Below are 22,696 nucleotides of genomic sequence, written 5' to 3' on the forward strand. Positions count from 1 at the left end.
CTAATCAAGCCTGACCTTGCAGATCAATCAGGTTCTGCACTAATTTCATAGATTGTGTCATCTGAAGTAGAGTATTTTGAAACTTTTAGACTGATTATTAATAAATAAGTTTATGGTGCTGTAATGTTTTTGTAACAATATATAATTGCTGAATTTTCATATTTTCTATGCAGGATATACCAGTTCAACTCTTTTTTGGCCGTAATACAGTATCACATATAAGGTTGTGTGCTCTCTCTATATTTACGTCAGAGGAGAAAGATTTAAAAGTTTGTTTTGCAAAGTTGTAAGATGGATTTTCAGTAGAAAGGGAAATCTCCTTCACACTCACCCACCCATGTAGGTTTCATGGAAACAATACAAAAATTAATTATGGCTGCCTTCTAGTACATCTTTTGACAGTCAAGTTAAGTGTACAGCTTTGCTATTCCCCGGTGGTCTCCCATAGAGGTACTAACAACCTCTTTAGCTCTCAGACCCAGACAGAATCATTCAGGTGGGATATAGATATAAAATTCTGCAATAACATCTGTTGCAGTTTATTATTTTGGCTTGTTTCTTTTTTACATATGCAAGAAAGTGTTTCTCATGTTGTAGCTTTATATTATAACATTTGTGGAGAAAAATGAAAGAGTAAAAATACTTTAGAGATAAACAATGATTTATGTAAAGGAGTTTTTTCACCCCTCCCCAATAGGTTATGATTACATTTACTTAAAATAAAATCATCTTTCTTGGTTTTTAACCTCAGATTAAAACTTGCTTTTAGATATCTGAGGTATCTTCAGATACACAATTCAGTTTATTAATATTATTTCAGTAGTAATGTGCTATTTGTTTCTAATACAAACAAATCCTTTCTTTCATGCATTAAAGCACTGTTTTGAGTTCAAAATATAAACGATCTCTGTTATATTTAAGATAGTTTTATATTGTTGGCTGTTGCTGTCATGTCAGTATGTAAAAAGTTGAAATGCTTGTTCCCAAATTCAGGAGTTAATATTCGTATGTAATAAGTAACATCAAAATGAAGCTTCTAATGTCTTGTCAGTTTGCAGTAAGAAGTAGGACTAAAATTAGAAGATGAAACTTTGTAACATATTAATAAGTACAGGTGGCTCTCAGGTTACCACAGTGCTTATCAAGAGCAATCCTTGCACTCCTGGCTGCCATTGTAATCCTCGAATTGTGCAGAACTCCCAGGGAAGAAGGGAGGTAAATGTGGGTGCTGCAGGAGGGTCTTGCAGGCAGACACTATGGCTCTCAAGGGATGCTGTGCGCAGGTGCTAGGAGGAACAGGTGGACTGGGTAGGGCTTCAGGTGAGTGCTAAGCAGCATGGGCAGGGGACACTAAGGAGTGCAGATGACCACTATCAAATGCCAATTAGAAATTGTTACAGAGTACAAGGTCTCTGGGATCTTGCATATTGTAATCGGTCTCTCAGGAGAAAAAGTGGCGAGAGCAACTTGCAACCTTCCCTGCTGGCTTCCGCATTGAAAACTAGCAGGGAAAGTTGCAAATTGTGATCCGGTGACCGAGGGATACTGAAATCTGTCAAAAATGGGGATCAGTTGCCAGGCACCCAAATCATGAGCACATGGCCATGGGGCAATGCAACAGATGGAAATTTAAGGACTGGTCATAAGTACTACTTGTTTAGTGCTGTTCTAACTTTGAACAAGTGATTTTAACTCAAGGATTGCCTGTACTGTGTTTGCTTTCAAAAGCATGGTTACAAAAACCCCTTGATTATGCAATTAATTTGTCATGTATTTCCTGAGTGTTCTGGAATTCTAAGTTTGTGTAAAATTAGTCTGAGAACTTATAAAAATACTTGTGGTATTATTGAGTCAGGTCCTTTTTTTTCTTCTGATGGCTTTGTTTTTTCTGAGAAAAAAAATCCAGTCATCAATCCAGATGGCTATTGTTCTGCAGTGTAAACATGCTTAATAAATATTAAAGACTTAGGTTTCTTTCATTTCTGTATGAATTATATGAATTAATAGGTACATTTGTTTTATGAACCAGTTTATCCCTTGCTGTGTTAATTCTTTGTCCAATTATCTGACAGCAAATTATCTGATTGGACTTATTTCCATATTACATGTACAGGAGAGCACTGTAAATCGCTGACCATAGGGAGAGGCAAATTAAGTGGAATTCCTGGGTCTCATTATTTCTCTTCAGAATATATATCTCCCTCTCAGTTTTCCCTACTTTATGTTCAAATATTAGATTTTAAAATGTAGTATGAAACATTTAACAGCAAATCACCTATCTTCTAGCTTTATATTTTTTAGACATTTAGGTTTTTTTTAATACATTTCTGTATTGTATTACAATTTTATTGTGATTTGTAAGCAAATCAGGTGATTTATAACTTCATTTAAATTGTATTTGGACCTGTGCGCAACTTTATGTTGCTTGCCACCTATGCCCTTTTTGGAATAACTCTTTGCTTACTTACTCACTCCCTAGTCACCTTCCATCTAGACCAGGGCTGTCAAACTCGCAGCCCGCGGGCCGGATGCATCACACACTGGCCACATCCACGTCCAGTTTAGCGAAGGGGGGAAAAAGTTACAATACATCGCATGATGACGCCGTGATGAAGTGAGTTTGATACCCCTGATCTAGACTATTGTAATGCGTTTCATGGGGCTACCCTTGAAAAGTATCTTCAGCTGGTACAGAATGCGGCCACACAAGCAATCTTGGGCATGTAATACCTCTGCTGCACGAGCTGCATTTGCTTCTGGCCCCAATTCAAGATGTTGGCTATGACTTTTAAAGCCCTACTATTTTTGCCCCATTTACATTGGCCCATTACATGTTGCAGCCCTCCCCCCCATTAAAGAATTTGACTGGTGGGGTCTAGAAAGGTGCATTCTCTACCTATGCCCCCACTCTTTGGAACATTACTCACCACATCATGGATCCGCCTCTTGGCCCCTTCCATATGCAAGTTCAGAGGAGGAGGTTGAGTCTGCAGAGGTTTGCAGTTTTGAAGTTTGGAGCTGAGTATTGGTCAGGATTGGGGCTCAAAGAATGCTAGCCTGATGAAGCAGCCTCAACTGGGTCAATTGGAGGAGTGACAGCTGAGTGAGGTGAGCCACAGCTCCAGCAAGTTGGCCAGGAATCTCCAGACAAGGACTGGGAGCCACCTGTTAGCAATGAGGAGGTGGAATCCACACCACCTCTTCCTGATCCAAGGACACGTAGAGGAGGCAGGCACAATGCCGGTCAGCTAGATAGGCTACTCGCAAGGAGGCTACCTCACCTCTCATGAAGAGCTTTGTACTGGCATTGCCTGTTTAACTCTGCCCTGAAGACTGTTGTGATGACCCAGAGTGTATCAAAAATATAACAAAAACCAAAAGGTAAATAAACGCCTTCAACTTGGCTTCACTGTTTAATTGTTCACAGTTGAAGATTAAACTCTTTTCAAAATAACATTCCAAATGAAAGAAAATACAGTTCAAATTCAAAGAGCAGATAACGAAGCAAAAACCAAAAACAAACTGCACTGAAGAAAGTTCCACGACAGACCAGGATAAATAATTACTGTATTTGCCGGCGTATAAGATGACTTTTTTGCCCCGAAAAACATGCCTCCAAGTGGGGGGTCGTCTTATACGCCGGTATATCCACTGCCGGCTTTGGATGCTTGTTGGACGCAGCGAAGGCGCCTCTGGCTTCCCGGATCCCCTGCGTCGCTTCCACTTCATCCCGCCGCCTCGCTCCGCCCGAGGCTGCAGCCTTCCTGCTCTTCCCACGGCCCCTGGCACTCCGCCCTGCCGCTGCAGCCGGGGATTTCTGGAGGGCGTTTCTGGTGGTGGTGGGGGTCGTCTTATACGCCGGGTCGTCTTATACGCCGGCAAATACGGTACAAACTTCAAGAAGATAACCAGGTACAGTCTGTTGGAAAAACGCTAACCAAGATAAACCTCATCCAGGAAAAACACTAATTTGTCTCCGGCGTTTGCTAGCATGCAGGTCCCAACTCTTATGCAGTTCTCACACCTGCAACCCATAAAGAGGATCATGGCCCTCCCGAGTAGACCACATTTTTCCCAGATCCTTTCCTCCCTGCTTGCCCTAGGATGGATAGGGGATGGACCTGGGTTCTCCTCTGACGGCTCAGCCAGCCTCTGCCCTACCCCAGCCTCCTCCACCACCTCTGGAGCCACACTTCCACTCCCTGTTGGCTGTTCCTCCTCTCCCTCAGAGTCAGTCTCCACCAGGGGCATGACAACTGGAGTGTTGCTGGAGCAACCTGCCCAGTTCTGTGACTTGTGTGTTCATGCTGTGTATTCTGGCCTGTTTTGCTTGGACTCAATTACCCAGTGACTCTTGCTGTACTGAGCTCGGAATCTGGACCAGCGCAACAGGGATGTTTTCTGAGGACCTGTTTGGGGGACCTGTGGAACTCCTGCCATACATGGACATGGGGGGAGCAGGGCAGCATACCCCCAGAAGTGAGGCAGGTCCCCAATTTCTTGACCTCTGAATACCTTGCTCTTTTGACTTGCTTGGGGCCCACAGAGAAGCATGCAGTCATGGGGCTGGTTAGGCCTTTCTCCCCTGCCTTTTTAATGTTTAATTTTCATTACTCTATTTTTGTTTTAATTGCCTACTAATATAAAATTTATATATAGCTTTTATGTTTTTATCTCTTACTTGTACACTACCCAGAGTCATTCTATGAGGGACATGGGTGATTTCTAAATGTGATACGCAATATAATTCAGTTAATAGAAGATGCGTACACACGTTTATTATTGAAGCATTCTTTTGAAAATATATGAGCAAGTAATAAAGTTCATAGTTTTCCAGAGTTATTCAATAATGCTCAAAGAAAGACTATACTGCATTTAATATTTTCCATTCCATTTCTTTTTAATGCTTCAGAACAAAAACAGCTTTGAATGTTCTTAATTAAAACTAATGGTAATTTTATTTGGTGAGTCAAGATTGGTGTCCTAATTTTATTTTTTAAATTCCATTTGTCTGGGTTTGCCCTTATGTAGAAGAAACGGCTTCCTCCATTTGTGAAAGAGCCTGTGATTTTGTTATATTCACTATAAGTTGGAGTAACTTTTCAGAAGCAGAGAAATTGGTACAGGTGAATCTATGACAGTAATCTTGTCTCTTCTTTTAGCAGTTAGAGGCTAAATATGAATAGACGTGTGTTATACAAATATGTATAAAGTTTTTAAAATAGTTATATAATGAATTACTATGCATGGAGATATCAAAATGGTATTTCCAATTTAGAGAAAAGAAAAAGCTTTTTCAGCAGTATTCCTCTAATATAAAGATAATATAGAGCAAGCTAGGAAAAAATTCTTATATAAGAAGGGAGTAAGAAAATTATATAAAAATTATTGATGAGATTAGCCTTTTTACTGTTTAATAATCTGTTTAGTTCATTTATGGGTACACATACATGCGTGGAAACCTCAATATGTAATTGTAGCAAGACTGTACTTTATGTATCACAGACCAACTTAAGAACATTCCTGTAAAATTCTCAACTCTCCAAATCCCCCAAAAAACAGAAATGGAAAGAAAAATGGAAGAAAATACTTCTTCATTAGTATTTATTTTTGTTGCAACTATTTTGTTGTATCAGAAAGCAACATAATTTTTTGTCTCAGGTTGTATATGAGTACTTATTCTTGTAATGCATTTACAACAAAAATCAGTTATACATTTCCCCCCCTTTAGGGTTATACATCATTTTGGAATGATTGCATTTCATCCGGGCTCCGTGGTTGCATGTTAATTGAATTGGCACTGAGGGGGCGTCTTCAGCTTGAAGCATTTGGAATGAGACGTAAAAGTTTGCTAACTAGAAAGGTAAGTGCAGTAAAGAAAACCTCTGTACTTTTCTAAAATCTTTTTCCCTTACATTTTTACATAGGGTAATATTTATAAAACTACATATTTATGTCAGCATTTCTAAAGACTCTGCAAGAAGGCTAATATTAATCAGCAAGTTCAATACTTTAATCTGGATAGCTCAAAAATTTGGGCAATCTTGTAAAAGTACTTAGCATATGAAATTTGTTAAATCCAAGGCCTACTTTGGGAATGAATCACTCATTCAGTTTGATTTTATTGGCATTATATAAAGGCAGTTCTCTCCTCTTCTTCCTGGAGAGATTTTGTGAATAATACCCGCTTCATTCTCTACCACAAATCTGGTTGCATGGGCAAACTTTCTGTCAATACAACATTTGACTCACCTATGTAAAAAGCAAGTTTGAAAAATTTCCACACTGTTCCACTGTTCAGAATTAAGCTTTGCACAGCAAAGATATATTACTTATGTACAGCTGTGCTTAGCTGTGATTAATTTTAAATGGATTTCCTTTTTCTTTTGCAGAACACAGAAAATTTAGAGATTTGCCAAAAATGCAGGAATGATCCTTGAAATTCAACATCTATAGATTAATAACTTAGATGTCCTTATCTTTTTTTATTTTGATATTACATCCAAGGAAGATTTGATGTTTAGACAATACTAGCAAATAACTTGGTTCAGAGATAGAGAATAGAAACTTGTGGCCTTCAAATACTTTTAAATTACACTTCTATAGATGCCTAATTATTGGTTGTGCTAGTTGGGCCTATTGATAGTTGTACTTTAACAATATTTTGGTTTCTAAAAGATTAGGTCTTTACAGTAATTAAATATTTATGGGCTCAATCTAGTGTTTGTTATATGAATTTTTAATTGCAGTTAGAGATTATTTAAAATTAACAATTTCCTGAAAGTTGCAAAGTACTTACTAATCTGGTAGCTCTTATATTATATTAAACTAGGAATGAGCAAGTTGAGGGAAGCGGGGTAGAAGCCAGACTTTCAAAAATAAGTCCTTGGTTGAAAAGGTTGGGCAAAAATATAATTTTAATATTTTCTTCATTTTTTTTCACTTTGTGGATCTTTTAAAGAACTATTCTAAAAGGTGTATTAATTGTACCCATGAAATAATTCATAATTCTAATTTTTCCAGTAGCCAAAGTTGGTTGTAGGATGAGCAGCTATATACATGTTTTAAATTAAACGAATATTTGTGCCTGATACCAACATTCAGAGGATATTTTTGAACTGCCAGTTGCTCACTGTTAAAAACAATTTGTTCTAATCGTGATTTCAATCAACCATTGCCTTGGGGATCAGGTTTACATATAACGAAGTATGAAGAGGAGGTATACACATTATAATCAAAACAATGAACAGCTATATTACAGGGGCTTTCTATTATCTATACATTACCTTTAAAATGGGCACCCAGCTTTGATGTTGAGCTGATAAGAATGTTCAAATTCAGTTACTGTTTCCATTCATTCATTCTTTTTTAACACCCAGTGCTGTTTGAAGTGCCTGCAGTATTGAATAAATTTGGTCTAATAACTCAAAGTTCCATCTGAAACAGTTATTCCACAGCAACCTCTTGTTCTGGGATCCTCAGGGGATCTGCCGCCTACTTGGTTATCGTTTACATCTGTAATCATTCATCTGTTCATCTAGACTTCCTTTGGTTGTAATGTTTCTTTCTGGCTTAGAATAGAATAACAGAGTTGGAAGGGACCTTGGAGGTCTTCTAGTCCAACCCCCTGCTTAGGCCAGTGTTGGCAAACCTTTTTGGCACCGAATGCTGAAATGGGAGGTGTGCACATGCGCACAAGCCCGCGTGCCAGAAACCAGAAGAGTAGCTGGTTTTCAGTGCATGCATGTGTGCTGGCCACTTGGTCTTCCGTCTTCTGGCGCATATGCGCAGACCAGCTGGCCAGTGCGCATGCATGAGCCCGAAAGCACAGAAGTGTTAATGAAGCACCCCCTCATCCTGCCACCTTTGCCAAGGGAGCACGACTGCTTCCCAGCCGACATGCCTGTTACCCCAGTGCTGGACAGATGTTCCTCCCGAAACAGGCACATAAGGATAAGGCGCTTCTGCTGTCAATAAATCCCCGGTCAGCAGAAGCGCCTGATGGAGAGGGCTAGGACGGCGAATCTGCCGCCTCGGCTTTTATGGCTGGAGCCAACAGCGCCGCCTCTTCTTTCTTCTCTTCCACTGCTGGCACAGGAATCGGCCACACTCCCCATGCTTGGAAGAGCCTGGCCTGCCAGCTTCTGCCTTTCATTTCAGCGGCGCTGCCGCTGCCGCCCTCCCACTGTTCTCTTGCAACTCCTCTCAGTAGATAGCGGTACCATCTTGATGGCCACTGAAAAATCCACCAGAAACTTTCATTCTTGTTGCAAAAAGTGTTTGGCGGTCTCCCGCTTTCCCCCCAAAAAATCTACTTTCTACATAACTACTTAATGAGACCTTGTTGTCCCACGGAGCTTGCATGCAAATGGGGTGAGACAGAGAGAGGAGTGGGGCTCTCCAAACTCTGTGTTTGTATGGGAGAGACAGCGATCTTCAGCCAAGTTTCTGGGAGCGGCACAGGCAGCAGGAGCTGCCTGTGCACTGAGGTGGTGGGGGGTGGAGTATGAAGCAAGGCAGGGAGGTGTGGAGTCACCCCCTCCATCCCGCCACTGGTTATCTTGAGTGCCCTTCCAGCCAGGCACTGAAGCGTGCAACTGCTGCAGCAGAGGGGGGGCATTCCAAACTCTGTGTGTGTGTGTTTGTATGAGAGAGAGAGCGTGCAATCCCTGCTTTAGCTGGAGATTTAAGCTACTGGCGATGGCAGCGGGGGAAGGGGGCAGGAGCCGTTTTCTCCTCATCTTCCCCACTGAAGCAGCGGCAGCCACCTAATGATTGCCCTCTCTCCAACCAGCCAGCCAGCACTGCCTGACTTGCACCCTGCCTGGCCAGCCGGTGAAAACCGTCACTGTTCTCCTCCTCCTTGTCCTCCCCATCCAAGCGGGAGCAGGCTCCATGGGACAGGGTCTCATTCCTGCCCCGGCGCAGCGAACTCTGGCTGGCTGGACGCGGGTGTGAATGGGCTGGCCCCGCGGTGCTTCCCCGCTCCATTCAGACTCCAAACAGTAAGGGTGGCTCACGTAAGCGAGCAGTGCACCAGGGCCATGGACGGTGTTGGTTCCTGCATCCAGCTGATTCCAATCCTGCGGCTGGCCAGGGAAGCCCCCTCCCCACCTCCTCTTACCCCAGCGCCGGATAACCGTTCCTCCCGCACGGACTCAGTTCCTGTGCAGGCCCACCACCCCAAAAGAGCAGCAGCCACAGGGTGATGGGCAGGAGCGATTGGACAGCCCCACAGCCTCTCCCATGGCAGCGAGCCGGGCCCTCAGTGGCGTATCCATGCGTGAGAAGCTGTGCTCTCCGGCCCTCCTAGGGCAGCTCACCTTCCTGACAGTGGCTCCTCCAGCATCCCGGCCAGAAGTGGCACCGCGAGAACCGCTTCCAGCCCCTCACACTGCCACTTCCAGCTGGGATGCTGCAGGAGGAAGTGGCTGAGTCGCCATCGGGGAGGCGAGCTGCCCCAGGAAGGCCGAAGGAGACCACAGCTCCTCACACATGGAGATGTCGTTGAGAGCCCAGCTCACCGGTGGGGTGTGGCTGCAGGGGCTGGCCGGTCACTCGTGTCCCTTGCTGCTGCCGCTGCTCTTCTGTGGCACCCAAGCCGGCCAGGCACTCTGGACCATGCATGCGCGTCGGTGTTGTGGGCTGGAAGGCTGGGGCCACACAAGCCCACTTAGGAGGGGACGGAGGGAAGCCCCAGCCCACCCGTCCTGGCTGACAGCTTTGCTCCGCGAGGAAGCGACCGCTGGGATCCCCTCTCCATGTCTTTGGGCATGCGGAGCCGTCACCTGTTGCTCTTCCGGGTTCTGGCGTGCGCATGTGCACCAGCCAGCTGGTCTTTGCATGCGCATGTGTGTCAGAAACCTGAAAACCAGGTGACTGCTGCGCATGCATGCACTGGAACCCGGAAGAGCAACAGGCAACGACTCCGCATGCCCGGAGAGATGGCTCTGCGTGCCACTTCTGGCATGCGTGCCATAGGTTCGCCATCACGGCCCTATACCATTTCAGACAAATGGTTATCCAATCAGTTCTTTAAAACTTCTAGTGCTGGAGCATTTACAGCTTTTGGAGGCAAGTTATTTCACTGATTAATTGTTCTAACTGCTTTAACTTATACCTTTTATATTGAGTCTCACATCTATATTTCCACTATTCATATTTGGGTTCATTTAGTATGGCCTGAATCTGTTCTGGTAAGCCCAGGAGGAAAAGCGACTATGCAGTGGACAATTATTGTTTAATTATAAATTGTTGAGAGACCTCAGTAGTCAGCAATATTTTTAATTAAACTAAATTCCATGCATTTTCATAAAACTAGTCTCTAAAGGTGTGTGAAATATACCAACCTTGAAGCAGGTTTCAGTTGTAGTAATTCTGTTTTGTTCCAACCTCACAACAAAGTTTGATCATTTCAAGTGTTTCATCTTGAGGATTGCAATTAAACTTTTGTGCTGAAGCTTTTTTTAAAAAACACTATTAACCTAAAAATATAGCAGGGGAGGGGTTCTAATCAAACTTCAGTGTCCGCTCTAATCCTGATGCATGTTTAATGTATTCTAAAACAATCCCCTCATTTAATTTGGAGCAAGTTTAGTGCCTGCTAAATAGCAACACAGATTGTGAGCTCACCTACCTTGGTGGTTCTGGAATAAAGGACAAAATACATGTTTTGAATTCTCTGTTTTTTTCCCTATAGCTGGAATACTTAAAATATTTTGAATTTTATTTAGCTGGAATTCAGTCTCAAAAATCTTCAGATATTATTGCTTTGGTTTGAAACAAAATGTTTTGTTTGGTGTGTACTTTCTCATATATCCATGCATTCCATTCGTGCCCTCAGTTTAATAATCCCTCAATAGCTCCAGCTGATGTTGCAGTTTGCTTTTTAAATTTCTCTGCTTGTATCCATTTTTTTTTTGTATCCAAAAAAACCCCTCTGTTTGTAGTGAGGGTACACTTTCTTGTGCTGAGGGGGAAGATAAGTTCTTCCTTCTCCAGTATTTGCCATCCTGAGAAATTCTCTCTGCCTACAACACTTTCTGGTTTTTAGAAGTTTAGCTGGACTTTTACAAGGACTTTTAAATGTGATTATAGAATGTGAAATCAGCAACTAATCAGATACAAGATATTTTCTTTATTTAGGAAGAAAGATTGACCCCAGCAAGAATGTTTATGAGCTCTATTGGTATTTCTTGGATCCTATTCACCCTGTTGGAACTGTACATCCTCCATATTTGGTGTAATAGTAGTATGAGAATGAGAATTATAAGAATGAAAATGACCTTAGAAAACAGGAGGAAAAGTGTAGAATGGATAAGACAATCATTATGCAAAAGGTATTTCACTCTATAGAAGGGGCGGGGAGCGGGGAAGCGTCTTAGAAGAGACGCACCCCCAATTTTTTTGAAATTAAAAGTAAAAGAGGTGAGAAGGGCTTTGGGGCTTGCAAGATTCTGCTACTGTAATCTAATAAAGGTGGTGTTGGTAATCATGGTTGGTATTTCTTTTATGGACTATTTCGAAGGGTTGACACTGGTCTAATATCAAAAGGAGAGTGGATTTGGCATTGAAGAGATTAAGGAAGAGCCATTATCCATACTTGCTTTTCATTCTCTTTCCAATTACTCACACATTCCCTTTAAGATCCATACAGTTGTTTCTTTGCATTTATTGCTAATGTTCTCTGCTTTTTTTAAATAGCAGTGGCTTTAATTGCTTTGCTTTCTGACTCCTTTTTTATTTGATCTATACAGAGATACATCTGGAAAAATCATACTGAGTTTAATTATCCTAGCCATTCTTTTCAGTGTCTTTGCATTTACATGGATTTCTGTTTCTCTGTGATTGTTAATACCACATGCTAGTAATCTGGAATAATTATTCTTCATTTAAATTCTTCAGTGATCTATAGAATTTTGTCATGAATTTCATAGCCCACAGAAGATACTGAGCTTTGATTGTGAAAAGTGAAAAAGACACTTGTCCCAGTCTGCTGTGTTTAACCCTTTAATTGTAAAATGTCGTATGGTGTTTAGCCATGTTCTCTGTGCTTAATGTTAAAAAATTAAAATTTGAGGTGCTCATTTTATCTATTGTATTTCCAATCAGGTGATCTGCAAATCAGATGCTCCTACAGGAGATGTTCTACTTGATGAAGCTTTGAAGCACATTAAAGAGACTCAGCCTCCAGAAACCGTGCAAAACTGGATAGAACTGCTTAGTGGTAAGACATTTCTGTGAAAAATTAACCTTTCGGAGTACTTTTAAATTTCTTTGGGCTGCCATTCATTACATACTAGCGTTTAAAGCACAAGTTTTTAAGTTGTGATGTTGGTATATTTCAGTCATCTGGCCATACAATGTTAACTGATTTTCAGTATTAAAGCATTAGTGTTAATCTTCTGAGATTTGGGGGGTAGGGGGTGTAATAATTTAAAATTCCCAACAACACTATAATCCAGTAAAAATTATGCATTGCTTTGGTGGAACTGGGAGTTCTATTATGCATGTAGTTCTGTGTTCCTAATATTGTAGCAGTTTGGATACATGGTTAATCACTTTTTGGCTTTCAAACTATTTGAATCTGGAGATGCTCTTATTATCTTTCCTTTTTTGTTTTCCACAATTTTGATTGTATACCTTGAGATATTGCCACTTTTTCATGCCTAGAAACTAGCTATTAGGATGGTCATTTTTGAATCTGATGTTTTTTTAGTTTTGTGAACAGAGATAGAATTCAGAAAGGAATTATAAGAATCCAGTTCAGATTCGAGAATGTCATCATGGAATTTGATACAATTGTTCATACAGCTCACATACAATATTCATTATTATTATTTTCCCAAAAGCAAGGTAAAGAAAAATAATTAATAGTTCATTTGAAGAAAAGACCCCATTACTACTACAAGCTATTTTCATGGAGTGAAAGAACCAGTTCCTATAACTCATTATAGAAATCAGGAATTCCTGCTTCTGTTTTTGTCCTTTAGTTAAAAAATGAAAAAAAATATTTTAACTTTGTCTACCCTGGTTCAGAGAACATAACAAAAATTAAATATTTAAAAAGATAAATTTATTACTAAGAAAAAAGAACAAATAGAAATAAAAATGTACAGAAGTAGTCCCCAGTTTAAGAACAAGTTCTATTCCCAAGGTTGTCCTCTTGAGTCGAATTTGTATATAAGCTGGAATAATACTATTGTAAAATACTATATAAATAGAATTGTGTAATGAACCTGAACCATTGTGTATTTAACTTGAAATTTGCTGTGATAGGCCATGTTCTTTATATATATATATATATGTTTTCTTAAGTTTTCGCGGGTACTTACATGTATGGTGTTCGGCTTGGTTCGGGTATTTTCCCACGTCATTGTAGTTCTTTTAAAGTTGTAGCAGCGTTTCAGCAGAATCTCATCTGCCATCATCAGGCTTCTGTATTGTGTCCGTCTGTGGGTCAGACTTTTACAGTGGTTTCAGATTTAAATTTGGGGCAGCCTATTGCTGTGCCAGAATGGTTTTTCTTCATCCTGATTGGTTGGGAGTCTTGGTCTGTGTTTATTGGTCTCGGAGTTTGCTGTGTTCTGCTTGATGGGTGTTTCTGATATCTTCTGTCTGTTTTTGACTCTTTTTGTATCTTGATTGGCTGGCAGCATTGTGTTACTTTAATGGAGGTCTTTAGTGCAGCTTGGCCGGGTAAATGGACGGCTATCATTAGTTAGGAAGCTGGGTTTCATCTGGGTGCCTGGTTGGGGTGTGTTTGAGCTGGAGGTATCAGGGGATCTGTTTGTGCCCAGGTGTTTGCCTGGCTTGTGGTGTGGAGATTTTTTGTTTGTGAGTGCAGGCTTCCAAATGATTGACAGCCTGGTGGAATCATCTCTTCTGTTCATGCTTTCTGGTCTTTTTCAATCTCTATGGCTTCTCTGATGACTCTGTGGCTAGGGTTTTCCATAGTGGCCAGGGTTTTGGTGCCATTGAAGTTGATGCTATGACCTGTAGCTTCCATGTGTTGGACTAGTGAGGAAGTGTGTTCCAGCTTTTTGACTGCATTTTTGTGTTCATCCAGGCGGGTACTTATTCTTCTATTGGTCTGTCCAATGTATGTGGCCGGGCATGATGCACAGGGGACTTCGTATACGCCTTGGTTTTCCAGGTCATATATATATGAATTTTATTTGGGTTTTCACAAAACATAATACAAGTAAAATTTCTTTTTTTGAGAATATCACTTCTCCATACAGACACAAATTCAATTTCATATTTATCTTTGTGTTCTATTCCATATCTTATTACTATTTTAACATTTTCTCAATAATTTTTCCCTTCCCTTAAGTTTCTCAGTCTTACTTTTAATTATCTCATTCCTTTCTAAATTCAATTATATTTATCTTTTTCTAAGTTTCAATATCTTTCTAATCATTATATTTATACTTTTGTCTGTCCTGTTTCAATTTCATATTTTCTTTTCTCATTAAACAAAATTTTCCCCTGTAGTTACTGATTGGAGTATGACACCTTTGCATCTTTTATTTTTTATCCATTCAACTCTTATTTAAACTTCAATTTATGCCTTTACAATTATAACATTTAATATAACACATAACTTTCAGTCGAATTCTGCTTGGTACATTCTTAAAATACGCACTAAGTTCTTAAAAAGAAAGTATATATATAAAACAATAATAAATAAAAGACTTATTCTATTCCAATTCAGCTCTATCATTAATATTAGTTATAATCTTTAACATCTTTAACATTTCTTTTCAATAGAATATCACACTTCTAGGAACACTTATAATATTTCCATAATTTTTTCATATTTCTTTCATATTCCCTTTTACTTAAATTTTATAACACATTAATAATAATTAAAATGTTCTCCTCCTTTCCTAGTTTCATTCTCTCATTCTCTTTATTTCATTTATTTTATTAAACATTCTATTATATTACAATGAGTATTTTATTATCATTTTAATCACACTTGTTTCATATTTTCAAAGTTCATTTCTATTTCTAATATAACAATACTATCTTATGTACCCTTGCAGAATCCCCTTTTCAATTGAGTTTTCACCCATTATCTCTGTGTCTTCTAAATAGGCTTATACCCTTAATCCTTGTACGTTTTCCCTGTTTCTCTAAGTCCTATTTCTGTCCTTTATGATTTATTTTCCTTTCCCTCTTCCCCCTCTTCTTCTCCCTTCCCTTTTTGACCCCTTCTCTTTCTAATTCTGGTTCTCTCTTCTGTAATCCTCTCTTCTGTTTCTTCCTAGTATTATAATTACTTTTCAAACTATTCTTTTTGGGGGTTGTTTTTTCAAATCTTAAATTTTTCACTCTCTTTCCCCCTTTCCTTTCTTTTCCCCGCATAGAAATACTTGGTCATTGAAGATGGCTTCTTCTTTGTCCCGCCCTTCTTGTCCTACAGGCATTTCATGTTGTTTCTCATAGTTCAGGATCTCCATTTCTAAAAATTGAAATACGAAGCCAAAAGAACCTCTTCCTTCTTGTGCATCTTCTTTCTGTTTTTTAAGTTCCATTCTCAATTCTTCCAAGAGTGATATCATTTTAAAAACTTTTAAACAACCACCCGATTAATTTTAGTCCTTTAGATCCAATAGCCAAAAATCCAAAAATCACCAAGTAATCCAAATAATCCAAAGCTGTTTCTTCTTGCTTCTTTTTTCCACTTTCTCTTCCGGGTGGTTCTATTATCTTGTTACAAAGTTTCAATTAAAATGTATCTTTTAGGAATCTTGTTAAAGTTTCACTGTTAATTCCTTTCACTTCCAGGTGGTCTCCTCCATTTTTCCAGATCCCACCCTTTTGTTTTTTAAAAGTTTTTGAGAATCCAGAAATCTTTATTATCCCTTTGACATTTTATTTTCAGCTTAAATACCTGTTAATGTCAAAGTGGATTTTTGCCGGTTTCTTGCTTAGATCTCTTAGTTGTCAATATAGGGAAGAAAAGAAAAAAACCCAAATCCTTTCCCTTCCCTCTCTCATTCGCAGCTTCAAAGTCTTCTTTGGGAGCAATGTTGTTCTTTATAATTCAAATTCCAGGGTACCTTATATTGTTGCTTTTTCAGTTCGACTCGGTCAGCCAAAACTTTCTCTTCTTATCTTCCTCCTGCACATTCTTTTCCGGTAGAGTTCTTCTTTGAGGTGGCCATTTCTGACCACCGCTGCAACCGCCTTCCCTTTCCCGAAGGCCACGTTCTTAACTATGGGTCATCCTTAAACCAGGGCATACTTAACCCTGGGACATGCTATATTCCAGTTATATTGGTGTATGCTCGATTAATTCCTAGTAAGTGAGAGAAACCAGGTTAGAAATCCAAATTAGAACTGCACCAGTCATTATACAGGTCAGATTCTCTTTCTTCTTAATTTCTTCCTCTTTTAATCTAAAACTTGTTCAGGCTGTTGCATTCACACAGGATTCTTGGTAATGTATATTTCTAATAAAAAGAAAGGATTTCCATTATTGAATTATAAGTTTTAAATTATACTTTTCTTTGCCTCTTGAAAATGAAAACTTTATTATGCTTGGCGCTAATATGTATTTTCTCTATGAAGTAATAATATGTTGCTATTTCTGAAAAAAAAATTTATAGGAGTTCCAAATGTGTCGTTTAGTCATACACTATAATAGAATATTTTAATCTACTTCTGCTTCATAGTTCAATGCAACATGGCTTCCAATTTTGTTTTTCTTTCAGTCTGCTTATTAACTTTCTCCACCTTAAGTATCTTTCACAATGTTTATTCATAGTTCCAGTGAAATCAGGGGAGTTAATCCCTTGTAAGTAGCAGACTTAAATCTTAATGACATGTGTCTGCATTATTTTCTTTATGCTTGCTGTGGCTAACAGGAAGAAAAAACCAGAATTAAACATGAGGCAAATGCAGAGCTTTTGCTAGTATAGTAATGTTTTCACAGTTTCCAGAAAAATGTTTTGCATAGGGATCTAGAAAGCAAAATAAGCATTAGAACAGTGATCCCCAACCTTTTTTACGCCGCGGCCCGGTATCCCCAACCTTTTTTATGGTGCGGCCCGGTACCGACATCAGCTGGGCGCTGCCATCTTGTTTTGATGAAAAAGTGCTTCCGGTGAGCTCACGGAAGCACTTTTCATCAAACAGAGATGGCGGCCAGCGCCCGTGAGCTTTTCCGGGTAGAAATGGGCGCCGCCATCTTGTTTGATGAAAAAGTGCTTCCGGTGAGCTTTCTACCCAGAAAAGCTCACCGGAAGCACTTTTCATCAAACAAGATGGCGGCGCCCAGCAAGCCAGCGGCCTGGTAGGACTTGTTCCACGGACCGTTACCGGTCCGTGGACCGGTGGTTGGGGACCCCTGCATTAGAAGACTGCTTCTGACTGAAATACCTGGCTAATATTGATTGTTAATGTTCATCGGGTATATTAAATGCTTAAGAGAAAGCATATTAAAATGCTATTTATATGCATATAGATGTAATTTTGAGTAAGTAAATGAAAGTAGAAAAATAACATATTACTATTATTTGTGTAGTGGTTGTTGGCCAAGAAAACCAATTTGGAAAAGAAGCAGGAAATTGCCTTAGATTGTAAGGCTCCAGCTGTGACTGTTGGCATCATATATAGTTGTGATAGTTTCTAACACAGAGGGTTTCTACTAGTCTGCTGGCTACTCCCAGAATTCCCAAGTCAGCATGGTTTGCAGCATAAATGGAGGGAGACAGATTGGGGGAAACTATTTTATACATTGGTATATTTTTCCCCATAAGTACATTGTTTAAAAACTGCACTTCCAAAGTTTCACAAGTTGTATAATACTTCCACAAGTTTGCCCAAAATAGACCTGTAACTTACAGGTAGCCTTCGCTTAACAACGTAATTGGAACTGGCAACTCTGTTACTAAGTGACGCAGCCATGAAGTGTGACTGAATGACATGATGTTGCACAAATTTTGCTTAACACTATAACCAGTGTGCCAACTTACACCAGCAATTGTGACATTTCTGGTTATAATGTTAAGCAAAATCTGTGCAACATCATGTCATTAAGTGCAACTTGCAACTTTCTTCTAGCTCCCCCATTGATTTTGCTTGTCAGAAACTGACAATGAAAGTCACATATGATGATTAAGTGATCATAGGACACTGCAAGAGCCACAATGTCAAGGAAATACTGTAAGTCTTTTCATATGGTGCCATTGTAACTTTGGCACTGAACAAGATGTCCTTAACTGTATTTGTATTTCTTTGTATGTAATAAACTTCCAGCCATAACGTGTAAAGTACATTCTTTGGATAGAATGCAATACTACTTCCTCCAAAGTGATAGATTTACATCTCTGTGTATCACCTTTGAATGAGTTTTAGCCTAGCCTCCTTCTTGGATCTTTTAGTTTGGGGCAATAATTTGTTTTAAATTATTGTATTCTGTATGTTCAGTCATGTGAAGAGACCCTGCTTCTAATTGGAAGTACTACATCTCATTTATAATTTTAAAAAGAAATATGCATTAAAATATCCTCCTCATTCTAAGATACAACAGAACTTCAGATTATTTTGATTGCATTGTGAACTCATTCATAAGGAAAGTTGCAAAATATTCATAACTCCGTAAAAGAGTTCGGATATATGAACACATGGCAATATCATTGTCAACTTAGAAGAAACTTAACTTCTTCAGAATTCCTTGTAATTTGAGGGTTTGGTCACAAGGTGTCACCAATATACCAAGAAAAATAATAGAATTAAATGGTCCCACAAAAGAAGAGCGGGTTTTTTTTGTTTGTTTTTTTGCTTTCATATTTGTTTGATAAAGACTTTAAGAGTGAAATCTATGTGTTTTCAGCATATGTTGAAGGTTCTGTAAATATTTTATTAATAAGACAAGCAGTAGACTTCGCCTACAGTAGACTTTTAAGCAGATACAGGCAATACCTGAGAACAGTAATGAACCAGACAAGGGCATCAATATATAACTAAAATTCAAGTTATTCAAGAACCAACCTTTTAAAAAGAATCTAGTAAATGAATCTAGTAAATCTGCAAAATACTTGAAAAGAGAAGGGCATGGCTTTCTCTTTTTCTCCTATTCAATTCCAAATGTCAATTGCCTTTACAGGTAGTCCTTGACTTACAACAGTTCATTTAGTGATCATTCAGGGTTATAATGGCACTGAAAAAAGTGACATATGACCCTTTGTCACACTTACAATTGTTGCAGCATCTCCATGCTTACATGACCAAAATTCAGATGCTTGGCAACTGACTCTTATTTATGACCGTTTCAGCATTCCTGGGTCAGGTGATCTCCTTTTGCAACCTTCTGACAAGCAAAGTCAATGGGGAAGCCAGAGTCACTTAACAACAGTGTTACTAACTTAACTCCTGCAGTGATTCACTCAACAACTGTGGCAAGGAAGGTTGTAAAATGGGACAAAATCCACAACAAATGTTTCACTTAGCAACAAAAATGTTGGGCTTAATTGTGGTGGTAAGTTGAGGACTACCTGTATTTTCTTTAGGGTAAGGGTTAACTATTCAACATTTGTTAAAAGGCTTGCTCGGTTATTTGGTTTATCTTCTTGTAGAAAGTTTCGTATTTTTATACCCCCCTTCCCCAAAAAATGCATGTATTTTTGAGGTTCACTTGTAAAGAGGTTCAGAGAGTGTGATTGTGCTTCTAGAGCAGGAGGACTTCATCAGGGTTGTGTTTGACCTTGGGTGGGGGGACTGGCCAGGGTGGGAGTGGCCAGCTCAGCATCACTCATGTCGGGAGCGCCTATGGGGGCCCAAGTGCTCTGCCAGCAAAAACAGGCTCCCGAGCTCCGTTTTTGGCTGTGACAGCCTCCTACAACCCTCTGCCAGCGAGAACAGAGCTCGGGAGGGCTGCGTTTCCACTGGCAGAGGCACCATGGGCCAATCCTTTGCTGTTCCCAGTGCCGCCCCACGGCCCAGATCTAAGCACTCCACAGGCCAGATCCAGCCCCCGGGTCTTGAGTTTGACACTCGTGTTCTAGAGGGTGTTTGTGTGATCCAGAGGTGCTGAGTACATCATTGTCAAGTGGATCATTAAGTCTTCTTATCAGAGGGGGGGGAAAACATGGTTATATTTTGGGGGTGATGATGTTACCAAAATATCTGCTAAATGTTTAGGAGCCTTTTTTTTTTCTGTTTTTTCCCCCCCAGGTGAGACATGGAATCCATTAAAATTGCATTACCAGTTGAGAAACGTCCGCGAACGGTTAGCCAAAAACCTAGTTGAAAAGGGGGTTTTGACTACGGAGAAACAGAACTTTCTCCTCTTTGACATGACCACGCACCCCCTCACCAACAACAACATTAAGCAGCGCCTCATCAAGAAAGTTCAAGAAGCTGTGCTTGACCGATGGGTGAATGACCCCCACCGCATGGACAAGCGCTTGCTGGCTCTCATTTACTTAGCCCACGCATCAGACGTCCTGGAGAACGCTTTTGCCCCCCTTCTGGATGAGCAGTATGACCTTGCCACAAAGAGGGTGCGGCAGCTCCTGGATTTAGACCCTGAAGTCGAATGTACGAAGGCCAACACAAATGAGGTTCTCTGGGCTGTTGTAGCAGCCTTCACAAAATAAGTACAATCAGACTGCTCAAACAGTTCCCCCCCCCCCCTTCATTTTATGTAAATTGGTTAATCTTCTCTTGATGATTCATATTTTCTGTCATCTGTACCTCCCCTTTTGTGATGAAAATCGGCTCCTGTTCATAAGAATGGTAGGTAATGTGTTCTGGGTCCCCATACATCCGCCCCCCTGCTGCTCCCCCATGTGTGTCTACTACAGGATTCTGCTGGTGCAAGAAAGCTACTTCCTGTTGTTAAACTGGTGGGCTGTCATATTGTCATTCTGTTTTATATCCAATTTAAGTTACTTTAGATTTCTATTGTGTGCTTCCTTTTCTTCCTCTGGAATGCTGTTGTACAAAGAGAAACCACTTCCCAGGAGAGAAGCAAGAACCTAGTTTCCAGCGGATTTAGCTCTATAATATGCCTCAGCAGCAGAGCGTTATGGACTTAAAAACCGTAAAAGGATTTTGACATCCCAAAGTTTAGCTACATTGAAATCTGGAGAAAGTGGTTTTACAGGCACTGTCAAGACACTTGTGTGAGACACTCGTATAGAACCTACTTAGCTGAATGAATCTGAGATAAGCATCAAAGCAATGCTTGGTGAAATATATTTTCTTTCTTTATTGAAGTTTGGATGTGTTCAAATAATTCTGAAACCTTGAATATCCCAAGATGGGCTCAGTAACGTTTGCATATTGCTGCCCATGAAAAACTATATTAACTTTATGCTTTGGGGGGTTTTTAATTTTCCCCTGCAAAACAACACTCTGAAATCTCAGATTAGTGCAGAAAGGCCCAGTTGTTTCACAAAAAGCTTTTATGATGGGATACATTCCAATGTTGCCTGTACATAGTAAGAACTGTATATTAACACGCGAGCACATGAAATGATTTTAGTAAAATTCTAAATGTCAATGGATGGGACACACCTGGCATTCCATTTATTTGCTTTTTTCAGCTGCTGCCTTCCCTTCTCCCCCTGCCCTGTTTTGGGAAGCTGGGCCTGCTATAAGTGAGTGAGTGAACATGTGTGATTCTTTGAACCTGCCTGGGCTTTGTGCCATCCAGGTACAATCTGCCTATGCATTGCCTTGATAGTATTTGTAGTATGATAAAACTACGTTATTATGGTTTTTTTAAATCTTATTTTCAGAAGAGGCTTGTGACCAGTAAAATTCTTTGTGCAGTTTTCGGCTTTACTTTATTCACAACCTAATACTGTACTATGTCTCATGTCATTAATCTACTTAACACTTCAAAAAAAATCAGCTTTCAATCTTAGCAAGTATTGCATGTAAATTGTTAGCGGGTGAATACTACAGTTAAACCAATGAAGAGTTCTGTAGTAGGACACTTTACTATGTTTAATTTTTATATACAATTATGCTGATTAGCACATTATTGTAAAATATATAAACCGGCTTTTTAAAGTTTATTACCTCTTTACTGTTGCTTGTCCTTGCTTCACAATGTAAATATTATGCGTTGAACAAATTAAAAACTGCCTTTCCCCCCCTTTTTGGTTCAAATAACAGAACACATTAATAGTGGGACTGGTATCTAGAGATTTTTCTTTAACACTGAAACAGAGAATACTAAATGATATAACTGTAGTTGAAAGTAAAGGGAATTCCCAATCTGTATACTAGCTTTTTACCTATGGTAAATAAACCTATGATCTTGAAAGTGCCTGAAACAGAGCAAGCATATAATTTTGTATTTTGTGTTCTTAATTCTGATTTTTCAGTTATTTCTCCTATGTAGAATTGGAAACTACTGTAATCCTTTAGGGTCTGGGGATTTCTTACAAACAAAGAATGGATGCATCAGCTTTTCATCTTGCAAGGATGAAACTTGTCTCTGATTAGATCAGTTTCTTCTAACTATCCAGCTTGATGATAAATAGAAACCTTTTTTTGATCTGAACTTTTTTATCACAGTACTTAACAATAAGAAGTAATATCTTAAGTTTTCTGGAGTGATTCTTTAATTGAACCAGCAGATGGTGTCTCTTCCTTCAGAAAATATTATGGCACAAGAAGCTGACAGTTATGGACTGTGCTATAGGATTGAATTCCTGGTATCTAAAAA

At 39.6% G+C, this 22,696-nt stretch overlaps 1 protein-coding gene across 1 annotated transcript in view; it reads left to right on the top strand.

Annotated features, from left to right (window-relative positions):
• Nucleotides 1-22,317, top strand: part of GOLPH3 (golgi phosphoprotein 3) — a 29,592-nt gene extending 7,275 nt beyond the window's left edge. Inside the window, exons 2-4 of the mRNA XM_026666379.2 lie at nucleotides 5,732-5,863; nucleotides 12,112-12,226; nucleotides 20,188-22,317. Of these exons, the coding sequence (XP_026522164.1) occupies nucleotides 5,732-5,863; nucleotides 12,112-12,226; nucleotides 20,188-20,612 (672 nt within the window). The 3' untranslated portion in view covers nucleotides 20,613-22,317. The remainder of the gene's footprint in view (nucleotides 1-5,731; nucleotides 5,864-12,111; nucleotides 12,227-20,187) is intronic.
• Nucleotides 22,318-22,696: the final 379 nt, after the last annotated feature.

This window comes from Notechis scutatus, chromosome 2 (assembly GCF_049901735.1).
Source record: "Notechis scutatus isolate UNSWTSFEM ecotype Mainland chromosome 2, rNotScu1.2, whole genome shotgun sequence".
Classification (NCBI taxonomy): domain Eukaryota; kingdom Metazoa; phylum Chordata; class Lepidosauria; order Squamata; family Elapidae; genus Notechis; species Notechis scutatus.